The following is a 20,906-nucleotide window of genomic DNA, read 5'->3' on the forward strand; positions in this document are numbered from 1 at the left end:
ACACGGATCAAAAATCGATCCAGGTTTCTAGAGGTTTGGAAACCAGGGGGAAGCAGAGAGAACACATATTGCATAACCACAATAGAAGACAGTGGCATTTTTATGTTACCCCCATGGCATGAGAAGGGGCACGTAATTCTGCCTAGGGAAGATCTGTGTGTCTGTCCTTACGGATGATACCAATAGGCCCTTAAGTGGTTAGGGGACTGCTCACCTGTTGTCTTGCGTAGAGACACTGGAAGCCCCTCCTGCTGGCATTGTGAGGAATGCAGAGCTCACATGCTGGGCTCGGGTAACTTTCTCTTCCCATGCTCTAGGGACAAAGAAAGAAAGACGTGGCTGCTCCCATGGTGGTTTGTGCTTGATCTTGAGCTGAAGCAAATAGGCAAAATATCCTTGAGAAGTGAGCAGAAGAGGGGTTATAGTAGAAAAGTTAAGTGATAAGATAGCTAGTTTTTTTAGGAATATATTCTAGGATCTCTAGCTTGCTTATATGGGAATCTTGCTTTCACATGGGCTCTCTGGAGTGTTCTCAGGCACCAGATCTGGCTGCTACAGTATTACTTTGGGAAATTTGTAGCTGTTGCAAATGTATCTCTAGGGTGGTCAGTTGAGAACATCCCCAAAGGTGAAACACTTCTGAGCTTTGGTTTGTGTCCTTAGTTGGATATGGAATGTGCTCTTTTGGATGGAGAACAGAAATCTGAAACAACTGAACTTATGAAGGAGAAGGAGATTTTGGATCATCTAAACCGGAAAATAGCTGAACTGGAAAAGAACATTGTTGGTGAAAAGACCAAGGTAAAAGAAAATTATATTTCAATGCAGTTTTTATGGGCAAAGTGGTAGTCCCAATTGATTGAATTTAAATGTTGAGTGGATTACTGTGGTTTTGGATTTGTGTGTCATGTTCCTGGAGGCAGTGGCACTAGAGAAAAATCCTAAGATCATACATTGTCAGAAACCAAGAACTGCCAGGTACTGGGCAGCTGATGCTGAGAGAGCAGAGTTCATATAATTTGTGAGCCGATATTCCTGGCAGCTTTATCCTACTTGAGATGAGTGAGTTGTTTGTTTGCTTTTTTTCATTGGCCTTTCTGCTTTTCTGATTCCATTGTGTTTTTTAAGTAATTTTTTTAGTATACTGAAGTTCTTTACCACTGCTGCCCTGTAGGGATGGCTTAAGCAAATTCAAATAGGGTTGCCTCATTTCTTTTATTTCTTTTCATTTTTCTGTTTATTAAACAGATGAATGAGAACCACTCATCTCACCTGCTTTGCCTTGCTATTGTTTTCAGTGCAAGTGCACTGCTTTTTGACAAATGTATTGGAGTTTCTAAAATTTTCTTCTTGGGGTAGTCCTCACACACTGCCAAGAGAAAGCTATCTGTGAAACACAGTTGACACTTATCTTGGAAAAGGTTCTGTGTATACATTTTGGATCACAACCTGAATGGTGGCTGATATCTATTAGGGAAAGTATGAAAAATCACTTGCAAATTTTAGAATTCAGGATGGTAGTTGGGTTTGTCTGTTTATGTGTTTTTTTCCTCTGGGAAATATACATTACTCTCCTCTCCCATTCTGAGTTAGTTAGAGCAGAACTAAAAATAAAATTCCAATAAAACTGAAAATAAAATTCCAATTTGAGAAAGAAAAAGCAAATAAGCTTTAACACATTCTTCCTTACTCAACATGTTCTCCACTAAGCTGAGAAAAAGAAAAAATTTTTAGTTTGAGTAAGTTCTAGTGGTAATATGTAGAAAGAATTTCTGCTGAACGTGACTTCCTTTTAGGCTCTTATTTGTTTAAGACCTATAAATAAGGGCATTTGATCTTGGTGCCAGAGAATGAGCTCAAAATGGTAGTCAGAAATAAAGTCAAATTAAATGCTACACATCAATTTCTTGGTTACCAGCATGTCAGAATTAAACTGCACAGGCTTTTCATATTAAATTTTATGTACGTTCATTCTGCCCCCAGACTTTTTTTTTTTTTTTCTGAAACGGAGTCTCACTCTGTCGCCCAGGCTGGAGTGCAGTGGCGCAATCTCGGCTCACTGCTAGCTCTGCCTCGCAGGTTCAGCCATTCTCCTGCCTCAGCCTCCCAAGTAGCTGGGACTACAGGCACCCGCCACCACCCCCGGCTAATTTTTTGTATTTTCAGTAGAGACGGAGTTTCACCATGTTAGCCAGGATGGTCTCGATCTCCTGACCTCGTGATCCGCCCACCTCAGCCTCCCAAAGTGCTGGGATTACAGGCGTGAGCCGCCGCGCCCAGCCCAAACTTTTAAGTAGTATTTGGGTAGTGGGTGTATTTTTCTTAAAAGGCCAAAATGAAGTCAAAGAGTTGACTGTCTAAGTCTGCAGTACTGAAGGATTCAGTTAATGGCTATGCTTTTCAAAGATTCTGCAAGAAGCCTTCATTGGAGGCATCAGATGTCTTGTGTTAATATTTTATTATCAAGTAAATATTAATTAAATTAAGTAATAGTAGAGTAGTTTTATTGCTATTTATGTCGTATTGGAAAACTCGTGCAACATAGGAATTGGGTATCATGTTCCCTGTGAACCCTCCTGCCATCCTAATCCATGTAGTTATTTATTTTGTGTATCTCACATATGGCATGGCCTGCAAATTCTATTTGTGTATTTCTCATTAATATCAGATTCTACACAAAAGTGAAGCAAGTTGAGCCAATGTTAAATCTCACTTCCCAGGGAAGGTTATCTTATGTTTTCAAGGTGGAATTCTCAGGTGGAATTCTAGGAACACGGGCAGAAACAAGCAAGGAAGCTACCTCCATCCTTCCTAATATTGTTTTGATGGCTTGACAGAGGCTATGCACTGGAGAGGGGACTACAGGGGCTTGACGCATAGGACCAGCTCATACAGCTATGAGGGAATTAGTTGGTCTTAGAAGGTAGGATTATTGTCTGTCATTACACCATGTGAAAAATGGCAGAAACTGACTTGGGGTGAGGAACTCCAGAAGAGGATGTGGGAAGTGGAAACAAAGACTGGTCTAGATGATGTTACTACGTATTCTTGACAACTAAACTCAAATAGAGACTCAACACAGCTTGGCAAAAACATTATTATGTTTCTCAAATAAATTTATTCCACCATTTAATGACACAGCTATTTCATACACTCTGTTCATACTCCTGGCCCACTTTCATCCCTCTGGCTCAGAGATCATCTTACCACAGAGAAATTAGAAGCATCCCATCTTCTCACAATGAAGGCGGGGTTCCCTCCTTCCATCAAAGACCAGTCCCTTTGGATGTGCTCTGGGTGTCATCCTATCCCACCTTCTTGAGGTCTTCAGTCTTTCTGCACCCTCACCCCCTGGGGGCAGTTTCTCTCTCTTTACTGTCAGCATGCCAATATTATTATTTTAAAAATAAATTACTACTTTATTGATTAACAATAAGCTACTACCTTATCTCTCTTCTCTTCATCATAGCTAAACTTCTTAAACAATTTTCTGGGTATACTGTGTCTCCTTTTCTTCATTTTCCAATTAAACATTCTTCCCACTCCAGTTGGCTTAGACCTCTACTCCTCCATCAGATTCTCTGCTGTTAAGACTACTAAAGACCTCAGTGGTGCCCAGCCTGCTGGGTGCTTTTCAGTCCCCTCATGATCAGACTCCTGAGCAGCATTCAGTACAGGGGACAGCTCTTTTCTTGGTGCTTCTTCACTGTCTCCCTTTTGTTTGCCTCTGTGTACCACAATCTTCTGGTTTTCCATCTATTTCTCTTACCTCTTTCTCACTCTTTATCTCTCATCTGAACTCAGTTCTCTTGTACCCTCATGTCCTTCTATAGCTATGGCTTCAAATAACTTGTATATGCTGGTGACTATCATCGGGATTTCTCTAGTTCATAACCCTTCTTGGAATTCTGACTCATATCCTGTGCCTACCTGACATCCCCACTTGGATATTTCATGGGTATTTCCAATTGAACACACCCATAACTGAACTCTTGATCTTATCTTTTCCCTTGCCTTCCACCCTCCACCCTCCATCCTGCAGTTTTTCCAACCAGGAAATTGCATCTCTATTCACCTATATGTTCAACAGAAACCTGGGAATTGATCTTGACACATCTTTCCTTATCATCCCTACATTCAGTTGATTACCAGCTTATTTCTTGATTGCTTCAACATCTCTGCATCTCCACTAACAGCATTCTCTTCTCTATTATGAAAATCTCTTATTTATTCTACTTCCACTTGCTTTCCTTCAATCCATTCTCTTCACAGCAGCCAAAGTGATTAAAAAGAAGAAATTAGACCGTATTACTGTGGTTTGTATCACATTGTACTTGACTATGCATCCAAATTCCTTAGTGTGATCTGTCACCAGCCTTTCTGTCAGCAGCCTTTCTGTCACCACCCTCCCATTCTTCACAGCACTCTCAGAGTCACCTTCCTTTCTATCTTTCTATTTGTTAAAAGATTCATCCTCCCCCAACCCCAGTCCTTTGCAGATACTGTTTTCCCCTACCTGGAATTCCCTTCCTCATATTCCATGCCTCATTGGTTCTGTCTTTCAGGGCTCAAGATCAGTGTTAGTTTTTCAGAAAAGCCCTCCTAGACCTTTCCAGTTCAGGTTAGATTTTCCCTGTTGTTCTTTTTACAGATAAACATTTTATAATTTTTGTTTGTTTTGAGCCTACTAGACATTTATATCCCACTCTAGCCTGTGAAATAGAGGAGGGCACTAGGGCACTGTGATCCACTGTTTATCCAGCCCGTAGCATGTGCCAGGATACTGCCCAGTGTGCTTATGAATATTGTTGTTGGATTTTCCTGCTAGTGGCTGGTCCAGGCTGGGCCTTAGCAAAACACTGAGCCAAACACCTGCCAAAGAGCTACGTGCAGCCAAGTTTCAGGACAGCTGGGCTGGGCTGCCCGTGTGCACATGCCAGGAGGCCTGTAGTCACACGGCCCATCATGCCAAAGCGTAAGACAGAAGGAGGAAGTGGCCTTTCCCCTTAGGGATCGTGTTTCCTTTTCCATACACCTGTTGCTGTGGTCAGATATAAACCATGGAATGAGAAAAGCAAAACCTGAAAAGATATCTATGTTGGGCAAGCTCCGATTCAGATGTTAATAGTACATCCTGTAAGCCTGGCTCTAGAATTTTGGAGACCAGGCCGGAGCCATAGGAAAAGGGTTTAATAATACCTCAGAATGCCTCCCCATTCAAATCTTTTGTTTTTTATTTTTTTGGGACAGAGTCTCTCTCTGTTGCCCAGGCTGGAGTGCAGTGGCTTAACATTGGCTCAGTGCAACCTCCTCTTCCCAGGTTCAAGTGATTCTCCTGCCTCAGCCTCCCGAGTAGTTGGGATTAAAGGCTCCCACCATGACACTCAGCTAATTTTTACATTTTTAGTAGAGACGGAGTTTCGTCATGTTGTCCAGGCTGGTCTCGAATGCCTGACCTCAGGTGATCTGCCCGCCTTGGCCTCCCAAAGTGCTGGGATTACAGGTGTGAGCCACCAAGCCCAGACATCAGCATTCAAATCTTGATATGAAATTACTGATGTTATTTTTTTGGCTCTGAAGATTGGTCTTTAGTATTACTTCTTTTAGCTGATTTAGGAATGCATTTTATTTTGCACATTTAGTGTAAGTTATCATGATTAGTATTTATTATATGTTACCATATAAAATATAAACCATAGGCATACTTCTATAGAAAACTTAAAATATAGTCAGTTTGTTCCACTGTGTATTTATTGAACATTTTTGCAGCAGTTTCCTGCACTGGCCTTTTATTACCCTTAGGGGTACCACTGTTACGAACATCAATAACCCTGTTTCCATCTGACCTTGAGATACATGCCACCTGCCGGTTGTGTTCTCGGATAGTAGCCACATCACAGATGGAGCCACTGTGAACATTCATAAAGCTTAAACAAGGATCTAACTCAGACATAAATCTGGAGGGTATATTTACTTGGTGAAGCAGTAAGCAAAGAGACCATCACATTTTCTTATAGCAAGTGAAAGAAGATTGGGACCTCTGGTCTAGCAAACTGCTTTCATTTAATGGGCCTGGTGACAGAGTAGGGAAACCGCTAGCACCATGAAGCCCAGCTTGGGCAAAGGCCTGACTGTGGAACTGGCTTCCTTCCCTTCTACTCCCCATCCCCGTTCCAAGGCAGAGCCTGATCTCAGGCAATGGCTAAGAAGATACGGATGTGTGCATCTGTTTGCGTAGGTTTTCTGTCTCTGTTTATTTCTAGCTATATTAAAAATTTGAAACTAAAAATATTTTTCAATTTCTTCTATTTCTGGATTATCTGTTTTATCTGTGCTTCTTTTTAGCGCACAAAAATCAAGTCAGTTGTACCAAAATTAAATAAAATGGTTAAGAAAATCTTCTGATTCAGTAGACGTGCTGAGGGGTCTTCCCATGACCCAGACGATAAACATATATCTCAAACTATCCTTTTGTTTAAGGACAAATATTGTGTGTCTTCACACAGATGCATTGTTATATTTTGTAGCCATCCTAGCCTGCACGCTTAAACACATGAAACACACGTAAAGTTTTGAACTGAAGCTTAAATCATTCTGTGCCATACAACATGTTCCTGAATGAAATCTTAAATTCTTTGACTTCCTAATGTTTCTACAGTAAGCATATATCATTGCATGTTAAATGGTTAAATCTTTTTTCCCACGATTTTCTGGCCAAAGTACCTGTTACTTCCTCCCCATCCTTCCTTTGGAGCCAGAGAAAGACAGTGAGCCTAGCCCAGAATTCTTCAGCGAAGTGTTAATACCTCTTGAGTGCAGAACAGGTGCCAAGTCACAGTCAGTGTGCAGCAGGGACCCAGCCCTTCCCGTGCCTCTTTCTTACATTTCAAAGTTGGCTCCCTGGTCAGAGGAAGTGGAACTGTATAATGGGATTTGGGGATTAAATCAATAGGATTCCAGATTGAGGCTATTTTTTTCTCGTAGTTGTTTGATTACATAAGTCCTGAGTTTCTGACTTTCTAGTTTTTTTTTTCTACGCTAAACATTCATCAATTGTGTAATTAAAATGTCAAAGCCAAAGGAAAAAAATCTAAGAAAGAAAGAATTATAGGATGTTCCTCTTCAGAGGCAGAGAATGGTTGGTTACTCAACAATCATTATTTGTTGACACAGGTCTATAATCTTTCCTCTGCAGTTCCAAAATCTGAAAAGTTTCATGGGGAAAAAAAGTAATTTTGTAAGGTTGAATATTCATAAATGTAGCTACAGAAATAGTAACATGTTTTATTAGAGGGTACTGCTCCAAATCTCACTGGAAATGTCATATAATATACGCTATATAATCTGTGTTACCTCTATGAAATTCAGAATATTCCGATACCCAAAATACTTCCTGACTTATATAGTATCATGGACGTATGCATATGTCCAGACTCATCAAAAGGAATGCTTAAACATGGGCCATGTTTTTGCCTATGAATTCTACTTCAACAAAGCTGTTAAAAGAAAAACGAATTTCACATAAATGATTATGGGCCTAAAATAGTTGCCTAATCTATGAACCTATAAGGATGCCTGCCTCCCAAACAAAGCCACAGGGTTTAGGAACAGGAAGGAAAGGGATTTTTAGGATATATAGATAGGACTTTGAATGGACCTCCCTTAAAAATGACGACTGACCAGGCGTGGAGACTCACACCTGTAATCCCAGCACTTTGAGAGGCTGAGGCAAGAGGATCACTTGAGCTCAGGAGTTCAAGACCAGTGTAGGTAACACAGTGAGACCTCATCTCTGTCAAATAAATAAATAAATAAACAAATAAATAAATGAAGACTTAGAGACTATAAATTTTAACATATCACTGCGTCAATTCCAAACCTGACCGCATATCTAATGAAATGTGGCCCGCGTGCCTAGAGTGCTGGGTTCTGTGCTGAACAGTTTGGAAATTACAAAAGTGGATTTTAATTTTTAGGAAAATCTTTATCATGCTAACAGGGTTGTCAGAACTAGCAAACAGAAATACAAGAACCTCAGGTACATTTGCATTTCAGACAAACAGAATCATTTTGTATTGTAATTATGTCCCATGCAATAATTGGGACATACTTAACATTAAAGTCATTTGTTGTTCATCTGAAATTCAGTTTAGCTGAATGTCTTCTGTTTTATCTGGCAGCCCTACAGGTTAATAAATTCGTAACCTTGAACCATCTGTTTATCAAGTATTGCACACTTAAATATGGCAAAATGATTTTTTAATTGGTGTCCTAGAATATTCTGTGTAGTATTGAAACTCCAGAGAGTTAGCAAATTAAATTTGCTTATTCCTTCAGTAATACAACTTAGAAGAGAGACAATTTATGTTATTGTCTTTTAACCATGAGATCTAGCAGAATAAGTAGTCTTTTGACAAGCCTTGCGTTTTTAAGATCATTCAAGATTATTGGCAACTCGTGTGCAAGTTCAAATTCTTTAGTGTAAACTTTTAACAATCCTGATCATTTGTATGGTTAGACGATAAATAATTCACCTCTGAATTTGAAATGTATCATCCCTGTCTGTATGAATATTGCATACTGGAATCTGTCACAGTTTTTGTTTGGCTTACTTGAGACATTTAATTTAAATGTAAAAAATTTACAATTGGGATATTATTTGTAAGAGAGGACTTTTATACTGTGAAGTAAAGGCATTAGGACCAAATATTTTAAGAATAGTTTTTGGTGGATCCTGTATTAATGTTCTGTATATTCATTAGAAAAATCAAATTGTAGTTAATTGCTTTTGCCTCTCTCATAACCCTGGGTGGCTAAGTCAATGGGTCTCAACCTGGCTGCATATCAGAAAACCTGGAGAGATTTTAAAATGCTTGTTACTAAGTCTTCTATCCCTGGATTTGTAACCAAATTGGGGCCTGGGACATAGTATATTTAAAAGCTCTTCCACATTGTTCTAATGGGTTAACTGGACTGTGCTACATGAGGACAGGATCAATTGCTCTCTTTTCTTTCCTCTCCTCTAGTTTTCTTTCAATTGTTATTGGGCAAATGAACAAACAACTCACTATGGAAGCAAATATAGGCCCAATTTTATAAACTGATTTCTACCTTAATTTACCCATGGGTAATTTACCTTTGTCTATATATGAATGTGGAACTCTAGAAATGTCAGTTTTAAATATACAAAATAGGTCAAAACTGGCATGAATTTGTGACCCAACTGGATTTTGCTCGTACATCAAGAGAAGACAAGTCAAAGTGAGAACAGTGCTGTCTCTAGGAAAGTCCCATTCTGTTTGTGGTTTTATAAATGCCCTCTTGTACATCTGGATTTTCCTGGAGTGTTCCAATGCCTTCTAATCTTAATTTTTTCAATAAAAAAGTGATAAATTTATTAAAAATGCATTTTAGGCTAGGTGCAGTGGCTCATGCCTATAATCCCAGCACTTTAGGAGGCCGAAGTGGGAAAATCTCTTGAGCCCATGAGTTCAAGACCACCCTGGGAAACATAATGAGGCCCCCATCTCTTCAAATAAAAAATAAAAAATTAATCTGGTATGGTTGTGCGCACCTGTAGTCCCAGCTACTTGGGAGGCTAAGATGGGAGAATCACCTGATCCTAGGAGTTAAAGGCTGCAGTGAACTGTGATCATACCACTGCAATCCAGCCTGGATGACAGAGTGAGACACTATTTTAAAAATTTTTTTAATTCATTTTTTTTCCTGAAAGTACATTTATGAATCTTTTTAAAAAAGTTATATTCTCTCTCAATTTGGTGTTTGGAAAATATTATTGTGCCTATTGCAGTTAGAATAGGTGAGTTTACCAATTTAAATATGGTGGAAGAGAAAAACCTCAATCTTAATATTTTACATTTAAAAAGCAAGAATCCCTAAACCCTCAAATGCCATCTATTTTACATTCACTGAAGAAGGTGAAACTTTCAGCTCTAATTAACTGCTTGCCTAGAGCTAATTTTCCTTTAACAACTTCCTGGACAATAAATAGAATAGAGGAATATTAATTTCTTTCTGGCTCAAAGTTGGTCTACTTCTGGCACTCACAGGAGTTATATCACCTCTGCCATCCTCTGTGATTTATAGCCAGGCCCACCTGCCACTGGTCTTCTTTCATCCTTTCCCTTTACTTCCTTTGCCCTAGCTTTGGCCCCACTGAGCTTTTGCCCTGGGACCCAGGTAGTGGTCACAGCATTACTGATAAACAGAGAAGCTGCAAAAAGTTCCAATGGTGCCTGCTTGCATACTCTTCTAGATGCCCCCTTGTATGAATTGCGAAACCTTTTGAGCACCTCGGAAGTAAGGCACTATTTAAATATAAGATTTTTTTTTTTTTTTTTTTTTTTTGAGGCAGAGTCTCACTCTGTCACCCAGGCTGGAGTGCAGTGACACGATCTCGGCTCACTGCAAGCTCTGCCTCCTGGGTTCACGCCATTCTCCTACCTCAGCCTCCCGAGTAGCTGGGACTACAGACACCTGCCACCGTGCCCAGCTAATTTTTTTTTTTTTTAGTAGAGACGGGGTTTCACCGTGTTAGCCAGGATGGTCTCGATCTTCTGACCCATGATCCGCCTGCCTCGGCCTCCCAAAGTGCTGGGATTACAGGCATGAAAGATTTTTTTTTATTAGTTGTTGATTTGAGTTTATTATTAACAATACAAACATTTGAGAGCATCAGGAGTACTTTTGTTATTTCTTCAGATTTGAGACCTGTGTTTTAGGCCAGTGGCTTTCTGTATTATCAAATATCATATCAGTGTTTTCTGTCAAAGATAACTTTAAATTTTAGGGCTTTATACATGTGCTATTAAATTATAATGAGTAGTCTTCTTCTTCTTTTTTAAATTACTTTTTAGCTTTCCTTTTGGAGGTAGAGTTGCTGCAAACTCTGATGATGCAGTGCCTAGAAATAGAACTCTTGGGATAAAATTATTTTGCTGTGTAAATAGGGCAATCTTTGATGCACACACATAGGAGAGAACACCTTTTCTTAGCCAGAGGACAACAGATATTCTGTATGGCTGGTTTTATTAAGGAAAAAAAAAATTCTGAAACTAAAGACTAAATCTAACGGTGCTAGTATATTCAGTTTAACTATGGATTAGCACACGTGGGCATCCTTTGTTCTGTTAATAATGCCATTGCTTTCTCCAACTCTTGCACAATTGGTGTGTACAGTGAGCAAACTTACCGTTGAAGATCGAAGAAATTTTCGTTGTTGTCTGTTAAACTTTTAAGTTGTTACAGAACCATGTTAGATTGGTATGTGAAGTAGGGGTCTCAGGTTTATGATTTCTGAATTTAATTATTTTAAGAAAATTACATTTCTAAAGCCAAATATACATTTCTAAATTTAAGTGAAAAATGGAGACTCAAGTGAACTGGTATTGATGTCATGTAGTTTTAGATTTGAACCATAACATCTTTTATATGGAATCTATGTGTTTATGTAGGAAATCATGGCCATTTTGATAAAATGTAGTAAGGATAATTTCATAGGACTATTTCAGAGGAAAATCCTTAAAAAGAGTCCTTCTGTGATGTGCTTAGAAGCTAGTTTTGTTCCTGCCAGTTTATATAAAAGGAATATAAGGAAGGGAAGGTGGTGGTCATTTCACTTACCGAAGGTCAGATTGTCAAAGTGCTTCATAAAGTGCTTTTATTTAGGCTGATGGTGTTACACAAGGAGAAGACACATCTAAAATTTGTTTCAATTGTTCAGAGCATCATAAAAAGAACACAAGTTGGGAAGACTGGCACCAAAAAACCGAAGTTTTGTTTCTTAATTTAAGAGGTAGCATTGTAAAGCCGTGTAATCACTGTATTAGAGTATTTGCCTATTAAATCCTAGAGAATGTCCAGGGTCTCATTGGCACGTGTGACTTGGAAGGTATTTAGTATTCTCTTCCTTCTCCTTTCTTCTCTGACTCTTTTCTTTTTTTCACAGTCCGTGTTTCAGTTTATTTTTATGTCAGTCATTGTGGGAAAGTCTGTATTTCCGCAGTCCCCGTCACATTTTTGGTGTGTCTGAGCTGCCTATGCCTTCCCCTCGCTGCTTTGTCTGTCTTGCATTTTTACTAGCTCTCTCTCAGTCCTTGAATAATCTCTCTGGATTAAGATTTTCTAACTCTGTAAGTTCTGAAGTTTTCCAGATAGCTAGAACTGTTTCAGATGACGGGGATGTCAATTAATACACCTAGAATTCCTCTAACCTGAGAACAAAACCAATAAATTTTTTTTGCCATGCAAAGGCCTTGAGTGAGTTAGGCTATGACAGTCCTTGAGGTAAATGCCCCCTTTCCTTTGTCTGTTTCTCTGACAGGTGACTCTTAGCAAGGCTTGCTTATGAATTTGGTTGGCATTTCTTTGATTGTTGGCCAATGACCAACACTCAACATGACCATTGCTTCCCCTGCTTCTGTAACATGGTGGCAGGAAGGAGGGAGGGAAGGAAAGTGGGAGTCATTGCCATGAAGTGGACTGTGCTTTGAGAATGCAGAAACCCAGTCCCTTTGTCTTAACTTCCACTTATATCCTTTTATCCTAGCCACTAACAAGATATGTTTCTACATTCATAGATTGTCCAGAGTTTGTGTATGTTTGTTTGTGTTATCCTTGAGAAATGTTCACTAGCACCTGCTTGGGGGTGTGAAGGTAATTTCTATTCTATTTTCTGGTTTCTGAACTTCAGGAGAAGGTAAAGCTTGATGCTGAAAGGGAAAAACTAGAGAGGCTTCAGGAGCTTTACTCCGAGCAGAAGACCCAGCTGGACAATTGTCCTGAGTCCATGAGGGAACAGTTACAACAACAACTGAAGAGGGTCAGTAGCAAACAGGAATGCACCAGTTATTTTGCTTTTCGTTTTTGTTTTTCACTTAAGTGCCACTTACCTGTGACTTACTACTTCATATAGCATAAATTTGCATAAGTTCTAGTCATTAGATACGTTTAAATGGAAATATGCATGCTAACAGTATATATTATTCCATGCTAATCAGTTTTTTAAATTCCTTGTTAGAATCCTTCACATAATTTCTAATGCAAAACCATTGCTGGAGTCATTTTTTTTTGTGACAAAAGAAGCTATTTCTGATGTGTAACCAACATCAACATTATAGCATTTGTATTAACTGATCTCTTCCCCTGCATTCTCTGCTGCATCATGAATCCTATTTACCCTTGAATGTTTTGTTCTTTAGCTTGATTTTAGACTCTTGTCCCCAGATTATCCTATTTTCTGATTTGCTCCCCACCAGCAGCTGTTCTTTTGTTTTTCCTTTTCTTTCTGCTGGTTAGTGACGTTGAACTGATTAGCCCAATCACAACAATTAAACACCAAGACCCAAGATGCAGGGCATTACAAATGCCCTCAACATCTCATGTGAGCTTCATAATTTCTAAGAACTTAATGCAGCATAGACTTTCTAGTTAAGCTTTATCAAGTTATTCTTTGATCCTTAAGGTTGGCAGCGTTTAACACAACCACACTGGTTATCTTCTGAAAGCAAGACTTCCTAGGTGGATAGTTTCACAAACGCTGGCACAGCCACTTAATATTTCATAGCCTCTTGGCAACTGGGTCATTTCCTTTGAACAGCAGCCCCAGTAAACTGCTTCCCTCTGGGGAAGCAGTCGTTAACAGTCTTGGATATCTGAAAGAGTCACGTAATAGTAATTTGTCTTAAGTGAGTAACAATTTATGATTCTACCTGAGTATAACAAGCTAGTTTCATCCATGTTATTATGTTTGTACCTTCTTGGGAATGGGGAGGTTGAAAAATTTATCGAGATAGCACATCCTTAAACATTCTTAAGATGACCTTTAATACAAAAATATTTGCTACCTCTGAGAACGTCACTAGGTGAAAAAATAACAGTTAAAGCTTTTCAATGTATTGCAGAAGTTGAGAGCATCTTAATAATGAGAATCCAGTGCAGCTGTTTAAACTACAGCATAATAGTTTTAGTATTTATTTCTTACAATGTTGGAGCAAAGAAAGTTTTAACCATATGTCTTCCCTTTACTCCTTTTATTGTGTGCAGCTGAATTTGTTGTAAGAAAATAAAACTTCCTGCCTCTCAGTCACAATTCTCTGAAAATTTTATGATAAAAATGATTGGAAGAAAACTAGTATTTGTAATTTCAGTTTGTAATTTGCTTGTGTTTATGCTAGTTAACAAAAGAGATGGGAAAACTGATTTTTTTTATATTTGCTTACTGTTTTTTAACTCTCCTTATCACTAAAGATTTTACACAGTCATTGTAATTCCTTATTTACAGTCAGCAGCATAGTTGTATATTTTGTCCTTCCCTTCCTCTGGTTATCCATTTATTGTATTCTTTATAAACATTGCTTTACATAAAAATTGATAGACTCTATTCACAACTTGGATTATGATTAACATAAATACTGTTTAGCTTAATCTAGATTCTGTAGGATAACTCATAATATCAGTTATATGTTCCAAAGATTCTGACTACAAAAGAGGAAAGGAAATGATGCAGACAGTCTTTTCCATTAATTGAAGGCAGAGACTTCTTCCCTTTCCTCTCCAGAGTGTAAAATTCTTATAAAACCTCTTTCCTTAGGAGAGATAAATGGCTTGTGATGGCTGCAGTTCACCTGATATTAAGAGGTCTACTAATTCTGTTTTTCAAGGATGACGACCAGTATAACTCTTCACCAATGCCTTGGCTTAATCAGTAAAAAGTTCACTTACTTCATGAGAAGTAAGTCCTAAAGTTCACTTTAGGACCTTTCTGTGTTATCACAGCTTATCTCCCTTTAGACTTCAAACACTTCAGAATATGACTTCACTACAAAACTTTCCCTTGGGCATTTAAACTAGATTTAATAAAGTTTATTTTATTATAAATAGCTTCATTAGGTGGTAAGTCACACAAAGTAAAAAATAAAAGAATAAGAAGAAAGTTATTTTATTAAACTGCATATTGAATACTTCAGCTGAAATTGTAGAATGATTTTGTGCATGCAGCATAATGACTTGTGGCTGGTCTTCCTACCTTTAAATCATGATGTTAGAGTCTGAATATTATTTTCATCTGATATTGGTTTTGTGGCCTGTGGTTGGTATGTTGTTAACATGGCCTTACCAATCTGGTAGTTGATATGGGCACAGCAATCCCTGGGTTACTAATAGTGTAGAAAAGAAAACTGATGTTAAATGAAAATGAGTCATTTAACTCATCTCATGTGGAAAAAGATAATAGAAATAATCTCATCCTACCTTCTCATTTCATATATGAGGATATTTAGGCCCATAGAGTTGGAATGGGTTGTCCAAGACTAATGGATAAAATGATTTTAGAGCCAGTGATAGAAAAAAGTTCTACTAATTGTAGATATCACTGGATAAATTTTTTTAATCAAGACCAAAATCAAACTTTTATTTGAGTAAATAATCAAAAGCACAAGAAAACTATCCTAGCCAGGTAACTGTCTTCTTGTGCTTTTGATATTTACTCAAATGAATGGTTGATTTTGGTATCTTGATTTTTTTTTTTTTTTTTTTTTTTTTTGAGACAGAGTCTTACTCTGTCGCCCAGGCTGGAGTGTAGTAGTGCGATCTCGGCTCACTGCAAGCTCCACCTCCCAGGTTCACGCCATTCTCCTGCCTCAGCCTCCTGAGCAGCTGGGACTACAGGCACCTGCCACCATGCCTGGCTCATTTTTCATATTTTTAGTAGAGTCAGGGAGTATCTTGATGTTTTAAAAAAATTTTATTCAGTGATCTACAATTAAAAGACCTTTTTACTGTCACTGGCTATAAAATTAGTTTATCCATTAGTCTTGGACAAGTCATTCAACTTCTATGGGCTGCAATATCCTCATATATGAAATAAGGAGTGTATTAGTCAGGGTTCTCTAGAGGGACAGAACTAATATGATATATGTATATATAAGATAGATAGATAGATAGATAGATAGATAGATAGATAGATAGATGTAGGGGAGTTCATTAAGTATTAACTCCCAAAATCACAAGGTCCCACAACAGGCTGTCTGGAAGCTGAGGAGCAAGGAGAGCCAGTCCAAGTCTCAAAACTGAAGTACCTGGAGTCCAGTGTTCAAGGGCAGGAAGCATCCAGCACAGGAGAAAGATGTAGGCTGGGAGGCTAGGCCAGTCTAGTCTTTTCACGTTGTTTCTTGTTTTGTTTTGTTTCTGCCTGCTTTATATTCTAGCCACTCTGGCAGCTGATTAGATGGTGCTCGCCCAGATTAAGGGTGGGTCTGCCTTTCCCAGCCCACCGACTCAAATGTTAATCTTTGGCAAGATCCTCCCAGACACACCCAGGATGAATACTTTGCATCCTTCAATCCAATCAGGTTGACAGTATTAATCACCTCAAGGAGGTTGGACTAGATTATTTCAACTGTCTTTTTCCATATTCCAAAAGTATGTAGTTAAAGTGTAAAAGTTAACAAAACCCTGAGCCCCATTTAAATTTGCTTCTGGAGTTGGCCATGAGCTGTTATTACTGCAATTTCTCCTGGTCATACCACATCTATTCTCTTCTTCCTGTCCCTCCATCAGGCAAAGAAAACATAAAGAACTGCATGTAAACTTCTGCCATATACATTATTTAAAAAGTTACTGGAAAGAAAAAAGAAATTGCACAGAATTTCCTTTAGTGCAGCTGTTTTAGGTCCTTCATGCCTGGCCTTTGAGCTTGCCAGCCAGTAGAGATATGTAATGCTCTTTTAGTGAGTGAAGTATAGTTAAAATTTTCATTCAATTAGTCATACATACTTCACTTTGAACTTCCTGTGTATATTATTCTGTGCTCAATTAAACTATTCCTGCCCCCAAATTCCATTCCCAGACTTCTTATTCATACATAAAATCTTGTAAAAGTTTTTATTCCTCTCCCTAATAGTTTTTTGTTTAAGATGTAAGTTTATATACACACATTTTGATGGTTTAGATAACTCGATCAGATGATTACGTCAGTGGAGTCTGAGTGCTGAGCTTAGCCTAATTTTCAACTTTCTTACTTAGTATGCCATTATTTTCATGCAGTGGTTTAAGTATTTACTACAAATAAATGAATGATTCTTTGACTTTCATGCAGGGTTAAAATAACACATATTGCATATTAGCCAGATGTGGAGTAAGCAACTGACTAGCAAAGTGTATATATTCTGAGTCATATGGCCACTTTGAATGAAGATTACTTATAAGCCAGAAAAAGGGCTTATTCCTTTTTTTTAAATCTCAGTAATCTTTGGCCACAAATCAAGCTTAATTGGAAGACCTTATAAACTTGAGTGTATGTGCTTATTATGTCAGCCAGTGTATTATTTCAAAACAGAAGATATTGTTTTAAGCCATAACACTTGAGTTATTTCTTAATTCCTTAATTCTTTTAATTCATTAATTCTTTTAGAAGTTATAAATTTGAAATGTCTGATAAACTTGAAATGTCAACCAAACACTTGAAATTGAGCACATATTTTTTTGGAGCCAAATAAAATGTAAAGAAGTGTTAAGAAATGTTGAATATGTTTTTCAAATTGTGTTTTTCCTGTTCTTAAGCTTTGAGAATTGTCTGTGTTGACATGATAGTCTTGTTGCTAATTACTCAGTAGCTAATAGCTGTTCTATGAATCATCCCTAGAGTAAAAGTCATTGCAGAAGACAGAAATACATTTCATTTTATCAAAAAGCTTGCTTTATCATTAATATAAAAACCAGAGTGGGGGTGGGGTTGAATATCGATATAGAAATAACTTAGCATATAATTATTTATCCAACTCTCTTTGATGATTTGATTGAAGAGCAACCAAAAAATGCTTTGGTTATGTTAGCTATGTAGAGCTGTGAGCCACAGAGCCCAGCTGCCTCTTCCTTTTGGATGTAGATTATGTATAAGTTATATTTATAAAAAATCTGGCTGGGTGTGGTGGCTTACACCTATAATCCCAGGTGAGTGGATCCATGTGAGTAGAGGCTGAGGTGAGTGGATTGCTTGAGTTTGAGACCAGCCTGGGCAATATGGCAAAACCCCGTTCTACAAAAAAGTACAAAAATTAGCCAGGCATGGTGGTGTGCACCTGTAGTCCCAGCTACTTGGGAGGTTGAGGCAGGAAGATTGCTTGAGCCTGGGAGGTCGAGGGTGCAGTAAGCTGTGTTGTGCCACAGCACTCCAGCCTGAGTGACAAAGCAAGACCCTGTCTTCTAAAAAAAAAAAAAAAATTAAAAAAAAAAGGAAAAGAAAAAGAAATTTCCTAAACATACGTGATTTATAAATAATGCTAAAGACTCCAAAAATAAGAGGGTGTTTAAACAAAAAGTATATTAGAGAATAATCTATACAACATGCATCAATCTGCATGAATGCAGATGCATAAATATATTCCTGTCTTCAAATACCTCATAGGTTAGAGAATGCTTTTTCTAGACCATCTGATTTTCATGATTTCTGATCTTCCTTAAATGTCCTCAAGATTATTCTGAGAGTGGTGGTGTTTAACCTTTTGAGTCACCCTTTGTGCCTCATAAAAGCTTTGTTTACACTTTCCAGTAAAAAGGTGTGTACATATTTTTAATGGGCTCATAGAACCCTGGCTTTAAAACCTCACTTTTCAATTTTTAAAAAAAAGACTTTATGTTTTAGAGCAGTTTTATATTTTCAGCAAAACCCAGCAGAACTTACAGACATTTGCCATATTCCTTCTGCCCCTGCACATGCATAGGCTCCCCTCATTATCAACATTCTCCACCAGAGCAGTACAATTGTTACAATTGCTAAACCTCCACCAACACATTGTCATCACCTAGAGCCCATGTCCAAAAGTTTTTTGATTGCTTATCCCTTTAATAAAATTATTAGAGCATGCATTTCCTTTGTAGATATATGATATATAATCCATATTATTATAAATATAGTGTGCATGCCCAAAGAATGTATATATTTAAAATCATGTATACATACTATGCTACTTGTGCATACATTAGAAAACATATGTTGAGAAACTGAAAAAGAAAATAAACAATTAAAAACGAGTATGAAAGGGGTCTAATTTTTTTCTGCACAGTCCAGCAGATTGTGTTGTGTACCATCTGGGATACATGTATCCCTATTAGATACCTCTGGTCTGTACGTGTGCCAACTTTTGACTCTTTAATCTCCACGTTAGTCTTGTTTTCTATGAAAAATTGAAGAAAAGAAAAGCTTCCTTTCCTTTCCTTTCCTTTCTTTCTTTTTTTATTTTTATTTTTATTTTTATTTTTTGACAGAGTTTCACCCTTGTCGCCCAGGGTGGAGTGCAGTGGCACAATCTCGGCTCACTGCAACCTCCATCTCAAGCAATTCTCCTGTCTCAGCCTCCCAAGTAGCTGGGACTACAGGTGCCCACCACCACACCCAGCTAACTTTTGTATTTTTAGTAGAGACGGGGTTTCGCCATGTTGGCCAGGCTGGTCTCAAACTCCTGACCTCAGGTGATCCCCCCGCCTCAGCCTCCCAAAGTGCTGGGATTACATGTATGAGCCACCCACCACGCCTGGCCAAGAAGAATTTTCTTGTAACACTATGTTACACCTTTGGACTGCAGATTATGTTTAGGTTATTTACTAAGTTGTTTTTGTACTTCCTTCTCCGTTTTAAAGCCACCCAGTGGGTTTAACGCAAGAATTCTTACCTCCACAGAGAAGTCTAAAACTGAGGGTGAAATAAATGCTGCCCACCCCACCACATCCTTTTCGATTCCCTCTAACAGTCACGTTCTGGGATTTAACTCCAAAAGATAGTGTTATGTTCTAACCCTGGTCAATATTGTAATTGGAAAGATATCTTGGACCAACTGCTTTTAATAAATGTTTCTTCACAGTAAGAAGGTGGTAGTTATCTCAGTGTGTCCTGTTTTCATTCACTTTTCTCCAAAGGATGCTGACCTGTTGGATGTTGAAAGCAAACACTTTGAAGACCTGGAGTTCCAGCAGCTTGAACATGAGAGCCGTCTAGATGAAGAAAAGGAGAACTTGACTCAACAGCTCCTGCGTGAAGTTGCTGAATATCAACGGAACATCGTTTCTAGAAAGGTACTTTTGCCAGGTGTCATTCAATGTGAAAAATCAAAATATATTTCTGCTTAACATAGCTATGACATATGTCTGTCTGAATATCACATTTGACAGATTACATAGTTTGCCATGTATGTGGCAAATGGTGTTCCAAATTAGACAAATTGAGACATACTACAGTTGTTACATAATGCTGTAGATGCATTTATGAATAATACCTAATTGTTTCATTCATGTGAAAACCAAGGCATAGAAAATCAGGAATTCAGATATTGGTTTTAAATTATTTCTTTTTGCAATCATAGTAACTGGGTTCAGAATAATTCTATGAACAAAGTCTATTTTGGATTTTTCTCTGTTTTCATTGCTCAATAGTTCTCAAAACTGGCTGATAGCTTATTACCATTAGAAGTAGAATGCCATGTGGATTACTACTGACTCCACCCAACCCCTAGCACTTAGATGTCCAGCCCAGAATTCAACTTTGTTCCAGAATTTAGAATCACACCCAGGGCTCTGTACTAAACCAATAAAATTGAGGAAAGGAAAGACAAGAGAAGGTGTTTTCTTAAACTCTCAGTTTAAATAAGAAATTCCATTGTTTTTTTCTCATGAGGCGTACCCAAGATGTTGTAAAAAATTCATCGATAGCCTAAAACTAGATTTCCTGTTGACTTCTGGGTTCTTCAAGATAGGTTTTTAATCAGTTGATCTATATTAGCCTTCAGTAAAGAAAGTATTGAGGCTGACAGGTCAAAGAAATGCCTCACAGTCTCTTGGTAATAATCACTGCCCACCATCAACTAAAATGTAGTCACTGTTATTCCAGTGGTGAA

General features: G+C 38.1%; 1 protein-coding gene across 24 annotated transcripts in view; it reads left to right on the top strand.

Annotated features, from left to right (window-relative positions):
- PHLDB2 (pleckstrin homology like domain family B member 2) overlaps positions 1-20,906 on the top strand; it is a 241,497-nt gene that overhangs the window by 184,763 nt on the left and 35,828 nt on the right. For 14 of the 24 annotated variants that reach the window (XM_054680879.2, XM_054680877.2, XM_054680878.2 and 11 more), the window contains 3 exons: positions 664-801; positions 12,713-12,841; positions 19,933-20,088. In XM_054680879.2, the coding sequence (XP_054536854.1) occupies positions 664-801; positions 12,713-12,841; positions 19,933-20,088 (423 nt within the window). The remainder of the gene's footprint in view (positions 1-663; positions 802-12,712; positions 12,842-19,932; positions 20,089-20,906) is intronic. The other 10 variants (XM_063806969.1, XM_063806966.1, XM_063806971.1 and 7 more) reach the window with 2 other exon arrangements.

The sequence above is a fragment of the Pan troglodytes genome, chromosome 2 (genome assembly GCF_028858775.2).
Source record: "Pan troglodytes isolate AG18354 chromosome 2, NHGRI_mPanTro3-v2.0_pri, whole genome shotgun sequence".
NCBI lineage: Eukaryota > Metazoa > Chordata > Mammalia > Primates > Hominidae > Pan > Pan troglodytes.